The sequence below is a fragment of the Ictalurus punctatus genome, chromosome 24 (assembly GCF_001660625.3).
Source record: "Ictalurus punctatus breed USDA103 chromosome 24, Coco_2.0, whole genome shotgun sequence".
NCBI classification, from domain to species: domain Eukaryota; kingdom Metazoa; phylum Chordata; class Actinopteri; order Siluriformes; family Ictaluridae; genus Ictalurus; species Ictalurus punctatus.
In genome coordinates, this window is record NC_030439.2 from 12,763,020 (window position 1) to 12,781,963 (window position 18,944).

General features: G+C 38.4%; 1 protein-coding gene across 1 annotated transcript in view; it reads right to left on the minus strand.

Moving 5' to 3' along the window:
* Positions 1 to 18,944, minus strand: part of gabbr2 (gamma-aminobutyric acid (GABA) B receptor, 2) — a 199,646-nt gene that overhangs the window by 41,980 nt on the left and 138,722 nt on the right. The window contains exons 9-12 of the mRNA XM_017454005.3: positions 13,493 to 13,573; positions 11,264 to 11,414; positions 10,640 to 10,772; positions 5,989 to 6,096 (exon numbers count right to left, since the gene is read on the minus strand). Coding sequence (XP_017309494.1) covers positions 5,989 to 6,096; positions 10,640 to 10,772; positions 11,264 to 11,414; positions 13,493 to 13,573 — 473 coding nt within the window. The remainder of the gene's footprint in view (positions 1 to 5,988; positions 6,097 to 10,639; positions 10,773 to 11,263; positions 11,415 to 13,492; positions 13,574 to 18,944) is intronic.

Sequence of the window (18,944 nt, forward strand, 5' to 3'; positions counted from 1 at the left end):
TTCATTCAATGTGATAATTTGCAATAGAAGGATATTTTTACCATGCACCAATCTGCTATGCTTACAGCTGACGTTAAGTAAGTGTAGTTCAAAAATTAGGTCCTTGAGATAAGCATTTAAGATGTTTTCTCCTCCTATGTCCTCTGTGAGAATTATTTCTGTATTTAATATTGGTCTAAAGTGACATTCCATAGTTTTCAGCTGAATACGTGAATTTCACCATGACATATTGTGGTTACATCAAACTGTCATCCAGTGGCATTGGACTTAATACTGTTCCTTGCTTAAATACATGCTTTAATATATGTAACAAAAACACATTTTCTGCTTCTTGCTTTTTGTGCCACAAAGTTAACATGCTGTCACAGAACTTCCTGTTTACTTCATGTTTTCATCTCCACCTTGTCAACATCCCTTGATCATTATTTGCAACTGTGTCTAGTTTGTTCTCACACATGTCTTGTGTTGTTCTGTAATTACCCCTGTTTATGTGTTTACATATACACACATTTTTGCTTGTTTTCTGTATTTGTGGAGTATTGAGAATGTTACTCCAGTAATAATAACTGATGGCACAGTGCTGTAGTAGGTAGTGTTGCTTCCTCACATATGCATAGTCCCCGGATTGATCCTAAGCTCAGGTTACTGTCTGTGTGTGAGTTTCTCATGTTCTCCTTATATCCAGTGTTCCCAGGATAGGCTCTGGATACATCCTGACCATGAACAGGATAAAGCCGCTACTGCCTTGTGAGTAATTATACATTGGTTACCAGGATTAATGGTTTCCAGTACTGGGTTCTAGTCTCCGAATTCTTCAAATCACCTTTACTTCCCACTTATCATGTAGTGCATGATTTTATTTTTCAGCCACTTTAATTTGTCATCCAAATTCTTCTTGGACAATCCTATTTCCTTTATAATACTCCACTATATTATTACCTGTAGTTCAAAATAAGTCAAATGTACACTACTGTATACTACTGCTCCTCAAAAGGAGAGGACTAAGAGCTGCTTCCCCCATGCCATCAGAACCCTGAACTCATGACCACTACTCCAGCTCCTCTCACTTAGGTCCTGTTTACACTAGTGCGTTTTACTCCGGCGTTGTCGACCCTCGAAAACGGAGACTTTTGGAAACGGCGAAGACCCCGCTTTAGTTTGAAAACTCCGTACTCGCGTTTCAATGTAAACAGACCAAAATGAAGACTTTTGAAAATGAAGGCGTGACTTCCCACATTCGCTCCCTGATTGGGTCTTGTGGATCAGTGCGTATCCTTGGCTAATTTGTCAAGCCCTCACCACATGACCATTACGCCACCTTGATCGTTTACACAACAACACGGAGACTGAACCGCAAGCTTTGCTGGCGTTGTTGTCATTCTTAGCAGCCATTGTGCAGTTAAATTCTGTACTTTATAATATTACAGCTGCCTACATGCGCAAGAGGCAAGCTATGATTAGAGCAATCGGCAACAAATCTCATTTCAAGCGACGTAAGTCCTACATGGACCGCCGGTTTGTTGTGCCTGCCGGTGACTAGCAACCAACTTCCTGTTTACACTTGTATGCGCATGCACAGTGTGCATGAATGGTCATGTGACATGAGTATTCGTTCATGTAGTGTGAACGGAGATCGTTTCTGAAACACAGTGGAAACGCCAATGTGGACGAGGATCAATTTGAAAATGCACTAGTGTAAACAGGGCCTTACACACACACACACACACACACACACACACAGCACCAGGACATAGCTCATACTGTACATCTCACATGTGACTTTTTAGTGTATATACACATGTATATAGCTATATAGATACATATGTACAGTTCCTTTGTGTATCATATGTGTATTATTTGTCTGCTCTTGTGTGTGTCATCTTCAACAGACACACACTGTGTGTGTGTGTATGTGTGTTCATGTTCTGAATGTTTACAGTATGTGACTGATGTGAGATGAGAATAGTGTCAGTTACACACAGACGGTGCATTAAGTTGTAACTTAGGCAATATCCTCTGTCTTGTTTAATTTTTTTCTCCACAAATAAAATTGACAGCTTGGAATTTGCAAGATACAAAGTTGCCTATGGTCAAACCAGAACAAAACAGCTATTCGAGTGTAAGTGACACTGTTCTTGCTGTCTCAATTGCTCTCAAACTTATTCTTCTTTGACATTCACCATTCTTTGCATTTTCAATGAATGTTACGTGTTCTTTTCCCCAGGCCTATGACTCTCCATGTCTGTTTTTATCTCTTCTCTTCATCTCTTGCTTTTTTCACTTAAACTCAGCACCCACACTAGTACAACAGCAGGAAAGGCAGGAGTGTGTGTGCGTGTGCATGTGTGTGTGTGTGCGCTCTCTCTCTAAAAAAAAAGCGCCAGCTTAGCTGTGCAGTTACAGGCTAGCTATCCTTTACATAATGCCTCACACAACAAAAAACCCTCTGTGTCATCTGCCTGCCTCTCCATTTTCTTATTTTACATCTAAAAGTGAGAAGCAGTGGAAATAGAAAGCATGTCAGAAAGGAGGTCAGTGGGAGTGTGTATGTGTGTGTGTGTGTGTGTGTGTGTGAACACGTGGTGTAAAATCACACAGTCTTTGATGAAGTGTGTGTCAGTACTGTGTGTGAGTGTGGTGATACAGTATTATAGGCCTGGAATATCACTGCATTTTTCTGGCAATGAGCAGACAACAAATAAAGGACTCCACGCTGGTGGCTTGCTAATTTGTTCGCGTGTCAGTTTTTTCCTGTCTGCACACAGCTGCTATTTAATTGTGGTTAAAAATTGACAGGAATTTCCCTGACTTGGTTGTTGTGACTCAACAGGGAGTGTGGCATTCAAAATCCACCATACAGTGGTTGTTGTTTTTTTTCCTCTCCCTAATTTGGTCACCTGCCAATTTCCACCCACCCACCAGCACTCCACATCCTACAACACCTACCAGCTGGGAAGGGTGAGGGCTAATATGTGCTTCCTCTTAAAAAATCAGCCAATCGCATCCAACCACACAACACGCTCAATTCCGCATACATGATCTCACAGACACACACTATTGGCTAATGTCACTGTGACTATGCCGTCCCTCCCACCCAGAAAGAACAGACAATTTTGCTCCCTTGGCTCCCGGCCACAGATGGCGACGGTATTGTTGGGATTCAAACTCAAGATCCCCCAGCAACAAGGTGAACACTGTTGTGCCACTTGGGAGCTGCAGGGATATTTTTTTCATGTAGTTTTATTCAAATTTATGCTAAATTTACCACTCTTTTGATGTCCATCATTAGCACAGATGCAACACCAAAATGCTATTGTTCTTACTTCAAGCACAAGGAGCTTTCACATATCAGGTGTTTATTCTGGTTAAATCTAACCCTGTTGCTATTTCTTCTTTGGTGCGGTTTGTTTGCGCAGGTGAGAATATACTGTAGCAGTCATACTTTGGTGTGGACCAAAACAACCAATCTGCATAGTTCCAACTGAACTCCAGTGCAGTTTGATTGCAGTGAGAAAGCAATTCAGTTCGGATTTGACCCAAATACAGGAACCAAACATGCTGTGTTTTGGATGCAATTTTTTGGTAAATGTGAGCTGCTAAAATGAGGTGTGAGGTGCAAACTGAGCCTAAGAGCTAAATGCTGTGGAAATCTTGTGTGTTCTGGAGATTTGGACTAACAATCAAAAAGAGAAAATAAACGGGAAACGCAAAACAAATTGTAATAATTCTTTTTTATGCACGCCTGTCAAAGGTTTTTTTTTTTTTTTTTTTTGTTCTTTTAACCTTTTTTTTTTTTTTCTGTTGTTCTATTTTTGACCTAGGAAAGTATCTTACAACTTAAACTGTGCAAATCAAATGTGAATTCTGTTGATGTGAAATTATTAACAAAACATTACAGAACAATTACAGAACATAGTTCACACATATTCATACAGAAGTACATCTCTCTCTCACTCTCTCTCTCTCTCTGTCTTACATGTCCTATTGTTGACATGGGAACTGCATCAATGTATATTATGGCCAAATATAATCCACCCCCTGAACCTTACGAACTACTAGTGGACTAACCATTCTCTGAAGAGCCTGTTCCACAGTGCAGACCTCTACCTCACTTACACCAACCTCTTCTTAGCTCAGGCACTCAGCTGCTTCCAAAGCCAGCAATTACTGTGTGTGGGCTGCATTCAGAGTTAAGTTCAAAAGATACATCGGGGATAAGTGGGGGAAAGTTAGCCATATTCAGGCTGGTGCTAAACAGGTGCTTAACATGATTTTCAGAGCAGCTCATGCAGAATATTCAAATGACATGTGGGTAAGTCACGCTTACAAGGTTGCCAGATTTTCCTTGTGTACAGTGATCTCTGTGAGAAGCGACTGACCCGAGACATCCACGGATGCCCATTATTATTTTGGTCATGGGTGCATATTGATGTTGAAGTGAAACCCAACATTCATACTAAGGGTGGACAGATCAGTAGCCCGGTTGCCAGGATAACAATATTTCATGTTGGGGCTATATAATTTTTATATTTAGTTGCCAGTGGTGGCTGGTGGTTTTTAAAATAGGTGACGCACAGGAGTTGGTTATTGATGTATACTGTATATCTGTGTGTGCTCTGTTTCAATTGTTTCATCTGTTGGTCTGGCTTCCTGTTTATTTCTCAGTCTCTCCTCATAAGTAAAAGCATCAAAAAATTTTGTCCAAAATCAGGTCACAAAAATTTGTAGTTTGCGAGTTAAGCTAGCTCGATTTCACTGAAGAAGATAGTGACAGCTAGATATCTAGACCTACAAATGAAGCAGATCATTAAAAATACTTTTATACTTTTTTAACCTTTATACTTACAATTTATTTACAATATTTGCCAAATGCATTGATACAATAACAAGCTACACTAGCTGTGTAAAACTGATATGGATTCGGTTACCAGTTGCAGCGCTCTGTCAGAATGGCACTAATATATTTAAGTTTGAGGTATCAGTCAGTTATTTACTATTTGAATGATTAGTTAAGAGGTACCTCCCTTTTGGAAGGTCTCCCAATCATTTGTGATGTGTCATATATGGGACAAGTGAAGAGTACATCCATCAGATATTTTTTTCTATGTAAAACCCACCCAAAATGACAGTTTAAAAGCCTGTTGTCTAAAGAGTGCTAATCTTTGCTCCATTAAAACATATTATAGAAGCAGTGCATTATTGGAGTTGTGTCGGTGGTGTGTTCGTTTGAGAGAAAAACAATTTTTACTAGGCAGATTAATTAGCATGCATGCATACTAGGCGGATTAATTAGCATGTGTGGGAAAAAAAGCACAGTGAAAAAATCCTGGTACCACAGCATGCTGTAAGTTAAACATATGTGGTTAAACCTATCAACAGCACAGCACATAACTGAAATTTTAGCCAGTGGCTTGCTAATGCTTTGTTGAGGAAGCAAACATGATGTGCTTGACCCCTTTAGTCTGTATTAACGCACTTAACTAGCTATCTGGCTGTTTGTTATTATGTTACATTAGCTACAACATTTTAGAAGCCTTTATTTGTTACATACACATTGCAGTGAAATTCTTTTCTTCTTCGCATAAGCTTGTTAGGAAGTTGGGTCACAGGATCAGCCATGATACGGCACCCATGGAGCAGAGAGGGTTAAGGGCCTTGCTCAAGGGCCTAACAGTGGCAGTTTGGCAGTGCTGGGGCTTGATCCCCCGACCTTCTGATCAGTGACCCAGAGCTTTAACAGTTGAGGTTAACTGCCTAGTTACCTCCCCTACACCACTGCCCTAGTCATTTAGGTTCCTCAGCAACCAATACATCAGGATCAGGCAGCACACTGGAGCTTTCACCTGCCCAGCGGGCTAGCTAATGAAAATCATTGCCTTTTTTTGATTTAGCTCTTAATACAGTATTGTCCAGGAGTGGAGCTGAACTGAAAAGCACTTTAGCTCAATATCTGAATATGACTCATGTGTATATAAATAAAATGCTCACCTTTTTCTTCATTTTTACATTCTTGAAAATGGCATGTACTCTCCAGGTCTTAGCAAACATGGCTCCAAATGCTGTCGTGTAACCCACGATGAGGATCCACGTGCGAACCTGCGCAGGAGACACATCATTTCAGCTAGAACGACTCCAAACAAAGCTTTCACTTACTGATGGTTCACATTGCAATGATCATTCTGTTTTTTTTATTTTACTATGTACTATGACAAGAAAAAAATGAATACTACATAATAATTTATAATGACCTTTGATTCCCACTCCTGTGTGATTTTGTTTGTTTACTTTAATTCCTATAATGACAATATGTAGAAAAAATACATCTGTATTTTTAGGTGACCCTGAAGGAAGGATAAGCGGTATAGAAGATGAATGGATGGATGGGTGTATTTTTAGGTTCGGTGTATCAAGGGACATGATAACCACCAGCCATCTTGAGGTAACAAGTACACTTGAGTGAACAGTGCAAGGCAAGCTACTTTAAAACTGTAATCACCTAACACTGCGTTCACACTTGCAACTAAAACGTCACCGGTGTTGCTTGCAGGTTGGAGGTGTGGCGACTGCTAATGGTCTAATTTGTGGGCGTGTACTGTTCAGATTTTTTAAAGGTGCAACAGTCTATTTCGTTCTAGAAAACATAATGTGGAAAATTATGTAGAAATGATAAAACAATGTTTTAAGCCATGGCCTCAGCACAAGTGTAATATGTGGCTGAGAAAATCCATTTGGAAACCTGTCTTCCGGTCTAGAAGTTTGTGTTTGTGTAGGCTTGTTTGTGTTTGGATTGGCCTCCTGTCAGTCATTTTAAGACACTCCCCAAAGCCCTTTCATGCTTCCCAATCTCACTCCCAAATCTGCAGTCAGGTGATTCTCCTGTGAGCCAAAAACTATGCTGTGCTTCAAAAAAATGATTGACAAGAAACACAGAAAAACCAGAATAAACACTGGTCGTGCTTTTCCGTACTGGTAATGGGGATGGATCTGGACACAGAATTAGTGACGCTGCTCCAGGACAGGTATGCAAAGGCAATCGGATATAAAGCTTTGAAATGTTTGACTGGCCGGCTTCACACAACGAATCAAGCAGATCAAGCAGTTTTTTCATTACAAAGAAAATAAAGACAGCAACTGCATTCATGAACATCCATATGAATTATTATGAGCCAGACTTTGTGTGTTCATAGAGTTATAGAATAACTATAATAGAGTAACTACTGCATAACTACTGTATAACTATAGAATAACTTGAATAAGTTGAATTTCTGTGTCCACTTGAAAGTGATGTCATGACAGTTCTTACTAATGCTAACTCTAGCTGAAACATCATAGGTTTTGGGGGCAGAGTGTGTGCATAGGCGGGAATGGGGGGCAGACTCAAGGAGTAAAAAATTACATTCAAATCTCTAGTTAGTCTTTTGAGAGCTAGTCTTGGCAATTTCTTTATTTAAACTTGCCTACTGCACTTTTAAGGTTTGATTAAAAGTGTATACATTTTTCATTTATACACATGATTGTGTTACAAAAAGGTTGATGGTTTTTCTTTTTCTTTCATTGCAGGAATTGCAGCTCCGTGTCACACTCTTACAAAATTACTCTTACAAAAACAGTTGGTTTGTTTCTTTACAGTGCGAACGCACTGTAAGATACACATTTCTCTACAAACCCTGTAGCTTAGCACTACCATAAAACTACACAGCAAATCAACTACACTATATCCAAGATTTTTCCATTTCAGCTGCATAAAATTTGTTATACAGCCATGACTTCTCCTGGAAACACTGATGTGGACTTTAACCTTGTTAACCGACAACCAGTGACACATCATTTCTTCACAAATCCAGTCCAGGTGTTGTTATTTTTTTCCGATTAAAGTCTGAGAGTGCACTTGTTAACAGCCAGTAACCTCAAGATAATTGCCCTTCCAAAAAACAGCCAAGAATTTCATAACTACATGGATTGAATGTATTGTACGATTAGAAAACAAAATGTTGTGGCATTTATTGCTGCAGCTCTGCTACTCTGTTGATAAAATAGTTGCTTACAGGCTTGAGAGATGAGTCAGGGGTGAGACAGGCTCATACATCTTGAGTTGTAGCTCCTGAAGTTAAGCTAGATAGCAGGAAAACACACTAGATAGCAGTGAAAGAACTAACACTCTCTGACCAAAAATAGGTCTGTAGCATTTCTTCTTTTTCATCTTTATCGTCCTCTTCTGTTTCTTGCTTTCAATGTTGTCATTGTTGTTTCCTTTTTTCCATTTCCCCTCAATTTAATCTATTTTTTCTGTGCGAAGCACTGCATGATAAAAACTGTTCCTCTTCTGATGCCAGGATAAATCTGTGATGATTAAATCTGAGGAGGGTGATTTCAGCATTAGGAACTCATTTATTTTTGAGATTACTGAAGAAGAACTCGTACATATGCATATAAAAGCTAAAGACTATAATGAATGGCAATAATTTTGAGCCATAAAAAAATATCTCTATTTTATGTAAAAGATTCAATTACAGAGCTGGATAGTTTGAGGCAACCAAATAATTTGTTTACATCCAATGAAGCATTGTAGATATCTGAGTATCTGTTGTGTTACTGCCGGAAACAACTTGCTCTGATCCTTTCAATTCTAGGAAGCTACGGTTTGTAGTCATTAAATCATTTTGTGGTAAATAAAAGAATTCCAACAAAGAGTGATTTGACTCGAGCACAGTCTGCACCAAAATGGAGAAAATCCTTTTTGACTTTTCACTATAACATAGTCCTCAAAAAATAAGATTCAGTAATGCATCATTTAAGCCTGGTATTCACAGAGCTACGTAACACCTACATAAGCCCTTCTTTACAACTCTCATAACTTATGTAAACCTTTCTAATACTACAGTCTGCTTCTGTATGCATTTTTAAGTTGACAACACATCTTTTTTGATTATTTTTTTGTTTGTTGATGATTTTTGATGACCTAAGGTTGTGTTATGATTTTCGATGGTAGGATATCATGACAACTGGTACACAATGGTGGGTCACATAATGGTAATAATCATTTAGTCCAACAACTTAACCAAGTTAGTGTTAAAGAAAATATACATTTGACAATTTATTGAATTGTCAGATTCGATTAGAGGTATTGAGTAATTTACAGCAGTAGTAGCAGTAGCTCTGACAGTTCATATTACTTGTAAATATAAATGTTTAAAAAGCAGGTTGTGACATTCATTAATGCATTAAAAATTGTAATCATGGGCAAATTGAGGAACATGTCACACACACACACATATGTATATATACATATATACATATACACACACACACACACACACACACATATATATATATATATATATATATATATACATATATATATATATATATATATATATATATATATATATACACACACACACACACACACATATATATATATATATATATATATATATATATATATATATATATATATATATATATATGTATATATATATATATATATACACACACACACACACACACACACACACACACACACACACACACATATATATGAATATGTATATATATATATATATATATATATATATTAGAGATGCACCGTTACTAAATTAGACTCGACGCCTCTTCACTGCTGCTCACTTCCGGTGTAAAACTTTAGCAGTGCAGAGATTACAAACTGCAGTTTTGTCTTCATTCCCCACGAAAGGCATCTTCTTTACACACAGCACGAAATCGATGTGTTTTCCCGCCCTCTTTTGATTGACAGAATATAATCGGCCCTGAATATCGGATGGTTTTAAACTATCGGCCAATAGCGGGGAAAAATAGCTTTTATCAATACATTGGGGCACCTCTAATATATATATATATATATATATATATATATATATACACACAGACACACACATTTTCCCTCCTATAGCACACCCCATTCTGTTTTATTTATTAGATAAAAGGTCTGAGTAAATGCATATCAAAACTGGCAAAATAAATATTCTGATGCTGAATAAGCACTGAAAACTGTTTACACAGACATGCAGTATGTCAGTTGTCATTCACAGCTTATGAGGAGATCATGTAGCCCTATGGATACCAGCCTTAAGGAAAGTATTACCAAAGATACTTCCACTTTAAGAAAGAGGAAGATAAACACCTTATCTCTATTTCCTAGTTTGATTTACCCCAAAAGCACTACCATCAAACTATCATCACTCAGGAAACATTAGAACGAAAGAGCTTAAGTACAGACACAATGGTGGCTCGTTTTATCAGAGCTGTCTGCAGGAATACTGATTGCTCGGCTGGCATCCATCATCACTGCTATCACAACGCCAGCCTTTGTCTTGACTGTGCGGAGTGGCTTTACTTGGCTCAGGCTACTACCATACGTCACACACCACACAATTTTTGGGCTCCCCCCAAGGATTATGCCTTCACAGCAATCAAAACTTCTTAATTAAATAGAGGTTGCAATCGTCAAGTTCCGACAACGAGTAGCAGGACAACTTGCCAGAATCATCTGAAGGGAAGCTCAGCGTTATATAGTATGCCAGTGTATGGAGAGTGAAGGTGGAATTGTTCTTTAATTACATTTGGCTGCACCTGTTCATGTCAGAACACAGATGTTGCTAAAAGAACAGTCACTACTCACAGTGCACAAGGTCTCGAACGCTTGGTCTGAGACAAAGGAGCCGTCCAGGCCAAAAAGGAAGATGGAAGCATAGGACAGCATGCCTCCAAGGATGATCAGGTTGTTCATGTAAGGACTGGACATTTTAATCAGTCTGGGCAAAGACAAAAGTGAACATTGTGCTGACACACACACACACACACACATCCCATATTCATTACATAGTGTAAGGCACTGGTTCTCAAAGTGGAGTCGAGGACCTCCAGAGGTCTGTAAAGTATAGTGTGTGATTTTTTTATTTTGTTACAGAGGTGAAAATCACAAACCACCATTATCAAAGTTAATATATTTATTATTGAGTTATTATTCTATGTGACTGGTCACTAGAACTGAATGGGTTGTGTGTGTAATATTAATAAATAATGTTTACATGAATCTAATGTGTTCTGTCAGTGGAGACAAAAAAATGCTCTATGGCTCCAATACATAGCAAAATTATTATTAAACATATTTAAATAACGAGCCTAATACTTATATAGTTTATTATACACAGTGGAATTGATTTTACAGTTAAAGTGGTCCCTGGCTGCGGAATGTTTGAGAACTCCTGGTGTAAGAGTATGATGTGCCTAACCCCTTCCTGACCTGTGGTTTCGGTTTTTGATGTTGAAGAAGAGGAAGGCGCCTGCCATCAGCATGCCGAGGATAGTGATGGTGGACAGGATGCTGTAAAGTGGTACGTTGATATGGCGTCGCTCTAGACGCACAAACGTCCGGTCTTTGGGAGGCTCCACACCTAGGATGGACACACACTCACTTAGTCTAAAAGAGAAATTATACTTTATGCATGCTTACATTTGCTCTAAAATGCCATTTTCAGATAAACAGCATTATAATGTGATTTTTTCACACTTCAGAAAGATCACCCAGTTGAGAAAGACTGCTAAAGCACTGAGTTAAACAATAGAAGAGTTTTATGCTAATGGTTTGAGTTCAGCTTCTGATTCTTTAATCCTGTCAGAATCTGCCACCCTGCCAGCTGGACTAAATTACACACGGTTTTCAGAGCATTGCTGTATCTTACTTCTTTGAGTGAGAGTGATGGGACAGATTGATAGATATTAGGCATTTTGGATTATTCATTTTCCTTTTCATCAATCTACTACATAAATTTGTATCTATCATTTTGTATTTGAATAAGTTTCTCTGTACTGTCTTTGTTGGTGAATAACTGATGATTGAAAACTTTTGGCTCTGGTCATTTATACCACAGTTTGGGAGTTTATTGACTACTGCCTACTATTATAAGGTCATATGTACACCGATCAGCCATAACATTAAAACCACCTGCCTAATATTGTATAGGTCGTCCTTGTGCCACCAAAATGGCTATGTTGAGGCATGGATTCTACAAGACCTCTGAAAGTGTGCTGTGGTATCTGGCACCAATCCTTTAGGTCCTGTAATTTGTGAGCTGGGACCTCCATGGATCGGACTTGTTCGTCCATGCACAGATGCTTGATTGGATTGAGTTCTGGGTAATCTGGAGGCCGAGTCAACACCTTGAGCTCTTTGTTGTGTTCAACCCATTCCTGAACAATTTTTGAAATGTGGCTGGGTGCATTATCCTTCTGAAAGAGTCCACTGCCATTAGGGAATTAGTTTGCCATGAAGGGGTGTACTTGGCCTGCAGCAATGTTTCACATTGCCTCCGATGGCTTGCCTTCTTCCCATAGTGCCGTTTCAGAGATGCTCTGACCCAGTCCTCTAGCCATCACAATCTGGCCCTTGTCAAAGTCGCTCAGATCTTTACGCTTGCTCATTTTTCCTGCTTCCAACAAATCAACTTTCAGAACTGACTGTTCAATTTTGCTGAATAAATCCCAGCCCTTGGCAGGTGCCATTGTAATGAGATAGTCCATGTTATTCACTTCCCCTGTCAGTGGTTTTAAGGTTATGTCTGATCAGTTTAATGATCTACAATATATGTCTCAAATAGCATTGTGCATTGATATTGCCCAAGTTATGAATTTGAAGGAAGGATATTGTGAATGCTCCTCACTGTGCCTGCTTAATTCAACAATGGCCTGAATACAGTGTATATAAGTGTTTTGGCTGAGGTTGTGATATATAATGCGAAACACAAAAATATGCAAAAGCAGAAAGAACTGTCAATAATATAGGCACGGATATATTTATTTATAAATATTTATATATTTTTAGAATTTATTTCAAGGGTTTATTGAAGGGTTTATTTATTATTTAGCTTCATATCTGTGGTATGAAGAAGTTACTCAGTAGTCAGCAGTTTCAAGGTCCTGAGAAACAGGTTGCTTCACCACACTATCATGGTCTTAAACACAATTCAAAGGCAAATTATCTTGAGTCTATTTATTTGAGTTAACAGGACTTTGCAAACAACCCTCTGTTCTGTGTTTGTGGTCAGTGACCACAGTGTTTTGTCAGTTCTTTCCTCCTTTGCTTACTTTGCAAGCTTTTGTCTGTGTTCCAATTGATTCCTATGGCTTGTCTTACCAAGTTCTATTTGAAGACATGCCTGACATCAAAAAGAAGCATTTCCTTGTAATGCTGTGTGTCTATTTGTGTGTGTGTGTGTGTGTGTGTGTGTGTGTGTGTGTGTGTGTGTGTGTGTGTGTGTGTGTGTGTGTGTGTGTGTGTGTTATTGGTATGGTATAAAGAAGAAAATGCTGGGAATCAAACATGACGAGGTTTACAAAGAATGTGAGCTCAAAAAGGCGATGGAGGAAAAAACAAACTAATAAATTATTCATTAGATCATACAAATGATAAAAGAAGACAGAAACAAACACATGCACACACTCACAAGGCCACACTGTGCTGGACTTTCCTTACCTTGGAACCTCATGGTGTTGTTGATAAGGTCCAGAATGTCGGCGATGGCATTGTACTCCCCAACCTTTACTTCCTGGCCCTCTGCAAGAGACAGCAGAAGTAAGTTGAGAACAGCTCTGATAAGAGCTCTAGTCTGAATCACTCCTTTAGTCTGGGAGATAAAAATACAGCATGTCAGGCAATGGAGAACAGACATTAACTCAAGTGAGCATTAGAGCATCTAACCATCGAGCTCTATAGCAGAGTTCTTCGCCACTGTGTGTCTTTTCTCCTTTGTGCTGTTTCTGTACTATACACATGAGCTACATGTAATCTGCAGTAGAACTTGATTACCTACAGTCCCCTCCGAAACTACTGGAACGGCAAGGCCAGTTCATTTGTTTGTGCTCTACACCAAAGACATTTGGGTTTGAGATCGAAACATGGATATGAGACGAGAATTTAGGATTTCAGATTTTATTTCCTGGTATTTACATCCAAATGTGTTAAAAAAAAAAAAATCTAAAACAAAGCACCATTTGTATCAGATCACTCAATTTTTAGGTCATCAAAAGTATAGGAACAGATAAATCTTGAAGTAAATTAAAGTAAGTTTTCCAGGCTTTTACTGGAGCTTCTTTCAGTTGTTGTTTGTTTTGTGGGTTGTCTTCCTTCCGTCTCCTCTTCAGGAGATGAAATGCTGCTCAATTGGGTTGATTGATTTGGTGATTGATTTGGTCAGTCCAAAACCGTACACTTTTTCCCCCTGAGGAATTCCTTTGTTGAGTTGAAGTGTGTTTTGGATCATTGTCTTGCTGCATGATAAAGTTCCTTCTGATTAATTTAGGACACATTACTCTGGATGCACCAAGGATGTTATGAAGAAGCGAGGCTGGGGTTGATTTCGTTCTAGCCCAGACTGTAGATTCATAGCCTACAGCATTAACACATCTGTAACATATTATCAGCAGTGATTGAGATGGCACACAGAGACGCAGAAATAGAGAAATAGAGTCGCAGATGTACTGCACATGAAAGATGTTTTTTATTTCCTCTACCATCCTTTTTTCCTCCTCGAAAATCCTTTTGGAGGCGTAACTAAGTAGCGCACATTGTCTAATGAAAGTACAAATTACAGATGAAAAAGCTGTAGGTTTAGTGATTCTTCTTCTTCTTTTCTTCTTATTATTCTTATTAGAACAAAAGGAATATAGCTTTTCTGTTTACTGTGTTTGGTATTTGGAGGAAACAATGCATGTATGCAGTAGAGTATTATGGAGTTAAAACACTTAAAAAAAAAAAAAAATCATCACAAATACAGCAGTCCAATCTGCCTTAAAGTGTACTTCACCCCACATTATTGCCCCCAAGAGTTGCATACTTTCATTTTCAAACTATTGATACATATTAGACATTAGACCTCCATGTAATTTTAGAGCCATCACTGATATAGAACAGAAATTACATTTATATTAATAACCCCGCTTGCATCTGGCACAATAAATGGAGTAATGTCTTTTCTCCTATGAGGAAAAGATGTTAAAAAATAATGAAGCAATAACACATGAAGGCTATTTGAACATTAGGTTGTGTAACTAGATATGTTTGTGGTTATGTGTCCGTAGGTAACATGAAAATGATCTTGAATAACAGTTAATTACAAATAAACCCAAGGCATCTCACATATATCAGATCTAATCTTATTGACAGTTTTATATGTCTCATGGGCATACTACAAGAATTTCTATAAACTGAGTGGCATGCATAAGGAGACCATCATGAGCAGATCTGTAACGTCATAAATGTATTTATATCATCTCATGTGTTTATGGGTTTTCCTAAAATTGAATTCGAAGTGCCTTGTAATATTGTTAATGAAACTGAAATTGTGTCCTCATTCATGAGTGTTAATGTGAATGAATTAAAAAATTTGTCAATGTAAGAAAATAATATAAATGACAGAATGGAAACTATGTTTTTCTGCTTATTTGAATGCTCTTTTTGTCCCTGCTCCATGTGTGGAAAGGTGGCTGAGGCTGATTGCAGCTGTCTGTGCTAGTTATGGCCTGCTGAACATGCAGCCATGCAGGCAGCTCTCTCTGAGCCACAGCCCGAAACACCATTACAGGCCACAGGATCACTGCTAACCGCACACTCCCCTAGCCAAGCCCACCACCTCCACCAACCACCTCCCTCCCTCTCTATCTATCTCTCTCATTAGTAGTCAGTACCAAAACTTCCAGCCCCTTAACTGCGTTTTCAGAAGAGCTTTTTTTCTTGGGTGTTTACATTTGAGGCGACAATTCAGTGGCCAAACTAGGCTAATGGGTTCCTGCATGCATGGCATGTTTAATGGCTTCTTCCAAGCTAACAGCTTTTATCAGGTAAAGGCTATTGCTACAGTCACTGAGCATTAGTTATATTTTGACATATGTAATTAGAGTAAAATAGAATGTTAAGTATGTATAAGCTTGTGATTAGTGCATGTGGTAGTTTTGGAAACTATGCTAAATATTTCAAATTGATTAATTCTAGTTTGTGCACATACATACAGTATAGGGTATGTATATTCAACTGCAATTTCTGAAGTTCTAGCTACATACTTGAGTGCACAGCAAATATTGCTCACGTGGATACAGACCACATGTCATATAACAGGGAACCAGTGACTACATTTCCCATCCTGCACTGCGGCCTACAAACATGGCCACCATGGACCGCAATTCCCAGAACACTCATTCATTCTAATCACACACACCTGCATCCAATCTCACACACAATCACACCACAGTTTAAAAGGGCCTTTCGAGGTATTCTCTCTTTGCGAAGTATTGAGTGTTATCACCATACCAAGCATTTGTACCCTGTTCCTCATTTTGATTCATGTTCTTTGATCTTGTTTCTAGTTTCTCGTTCTCGATTTTTGCCTTCCAGGCATAAACGTTCTCGTTTATTTCTGTTTGCAGATCGCCTGACCCATTGAATGTTTTTGACCATGCTATTGTCTCATGATTTGGATTTGTCTGCCTGTCTCTCTTTATTAAAAGCTCTTATCTGCACTTGCATCTGTCCTAACCTCCATCACGTCCTTTTTGTGACACCACAGATGTCTGTGGCATCGGGATTTGGGATCCCCGGCAATACCATCACCTCCCTAAATGGATAAGTAAACAGATATGAAAATGCTTTTATTTATTGAAGAGCTGCTTTCAAGTAAATCATTTGCATAAATAAATGTGCGAGGACGCTGAACTATGGCCATTTTTTTTCCCATATGTTTGTTTGCCTTTGCTACACTATTTTTCAAGTGATTGGTTTCAAACTGCTTAAAGACTTTGCTAGGACCAAATCCAGACCATGGCCCACCAATTGATTGAGGGAGTCTGATCTTCGACATTAATTCAGTTAATAAGCATGTATATGATTTGTGACTACAGGAGTAATTTGGCAACATTAACTGTACATTAATGTTTTAGTTATTATTCCCATATTATATAGGTGTTTCTGGAAATGTATATTACCTTCAAAGTAAAGTGTTAGTCTCAAATTTTTACCTGAATACATCATTGAGTTTTATACATATTTAAACAATATAATTAAGAGCCATAAATTGTGGAGGTCTCTTTTCATAAGTCTTGTGTTGAGACATTGTAACACCTCCATTAATAAAATAAGAACATAAAACAAAACACTAATAAGGTGTACACTTCATAGCTATGAAACAGTGTCCAATATGTGGCCCACTATACTGTAGATTTACTTAATAAACAATTGAACTGTAATATCTCTGGCCTCAAAGCTCCAGGTTCCCTAGAACTTGAAGTCTAGTTCTGTCTGACTTTCTTTTTTTATGTTCTCCCCATGTCTGCATGGGTTTCTCCCATTTCCCAAAAACATGTACAGTAGGTAGGAGGATTGGTGACTCTAAATCGCTCATAGGTGTGAATAAGTCTGTGAATGTGGGTACAGTGCATGGTCCCATTCTTGGAGTCTTCCCGCCTCACTCCCAGTGCTCTCAGAATAGCCTCAGGATCCATCATGATGTAGGTCTACATTTTACGGAATATGTCTCGTTTGATACAGTGATAAACCTAGAATGTGTCCTTGCCACTAAAGCAGAAGCATAATTAATGAAACTGCACTGATTCTGTGTCTAAAACAATTTGGACAAAACATATGCTGGGCTTCATTGCAAGGTTTTGCAACCATATCCAGTTTATAAATTTCTCCCCCACCTTGTCCAGATGGAGTTGACAAAGAGGGATATGAGAGATAGGCTCAGAGACGTATGGCAGCATTGAGCAGAGGCTCAACATCTCATTAAATACACAAGCTGGATAATTAACATGCAGTGAATGTGGAGAGAGGTGAGGGACAATGATGCAGGAGGGAATACAAAGAAGAAGGAAAGAAAGATTGACAGGAAACGATAAATGAGAGATGATAAATTGGTCAAAATCAAAAGAAAATAGAGTGGGAGTTTATTATGAGAAGAAATTAATACATGACCAATATTTAGAAACATCTGTTTCTAGTTTCTAAAATATAGATATGACTGTTTACTTGGTTTGTGTTTTTGTGTGTGTGAGAGACAAGAGCAATATAGAGAGTATTGCCATTGGGCAACGTGCCACACTTGTTATTGTTCTAGTGGTGCAATAGCACGTTTACTCCAATGCGTTTTTCACCACTTATCTACGGCTGTCAGTTGTCATCGAATAGGCAGCCAGTTCACAGCTTAATAGGGTTCCCTGTCCTGTTGCTTTAAACATTCTCTCTCTCTCTCTCTCTCTCTCTCTCTCTCTCTCTCTCTCTCTCTCTCTCTCATGCACACACACACACACACACACACACACACACAATGATGTAATATGCTATAGGGGACACCGCTGCAGCTCTGCACAGAGGTAGATAAGACTGAAATGTTGGCTGTGGGTTATGACAAGGGAATCCCCACTCAGAGATTAAATCCTCCACCAAGATCTAATCTTATCTAACTAAACCTCACGCAGGCCTCCAGAAACATGTTGGGTTAGAGACATTAGTACGGGAATTCAGGGCAAGGTTGGCCAAATGCATGCAGCAGACAAATGCGTTGCCATGATTATGTTGGTGTTTAGAATATTACAGCTTGAGCACACAGAAGAGGACCATTTAATCAAGACCCTCAAATTAGTGCACACCAATTTGACAAAGACATTGTGGATTGGAACAATAATGATAAAATACTAGCAGACTTAATAATAAATAAATAAATAAATTGATGAATTCAGACTTACATTTATCACTTTTGTGATTTAAAAAAAAAATTGGATTTACTTAATAATTCATAGATGTTATTGACCACTTTAAGATATGTAATTGGATAATAAAAGTAGACTTTAACAGGTAAATTTGTTATGAAACCTTAAAAATATTTCATCACAAAAAGAAAGATAAAACTAATCTTACTGATTAGGCAGGCTTAGTAGAT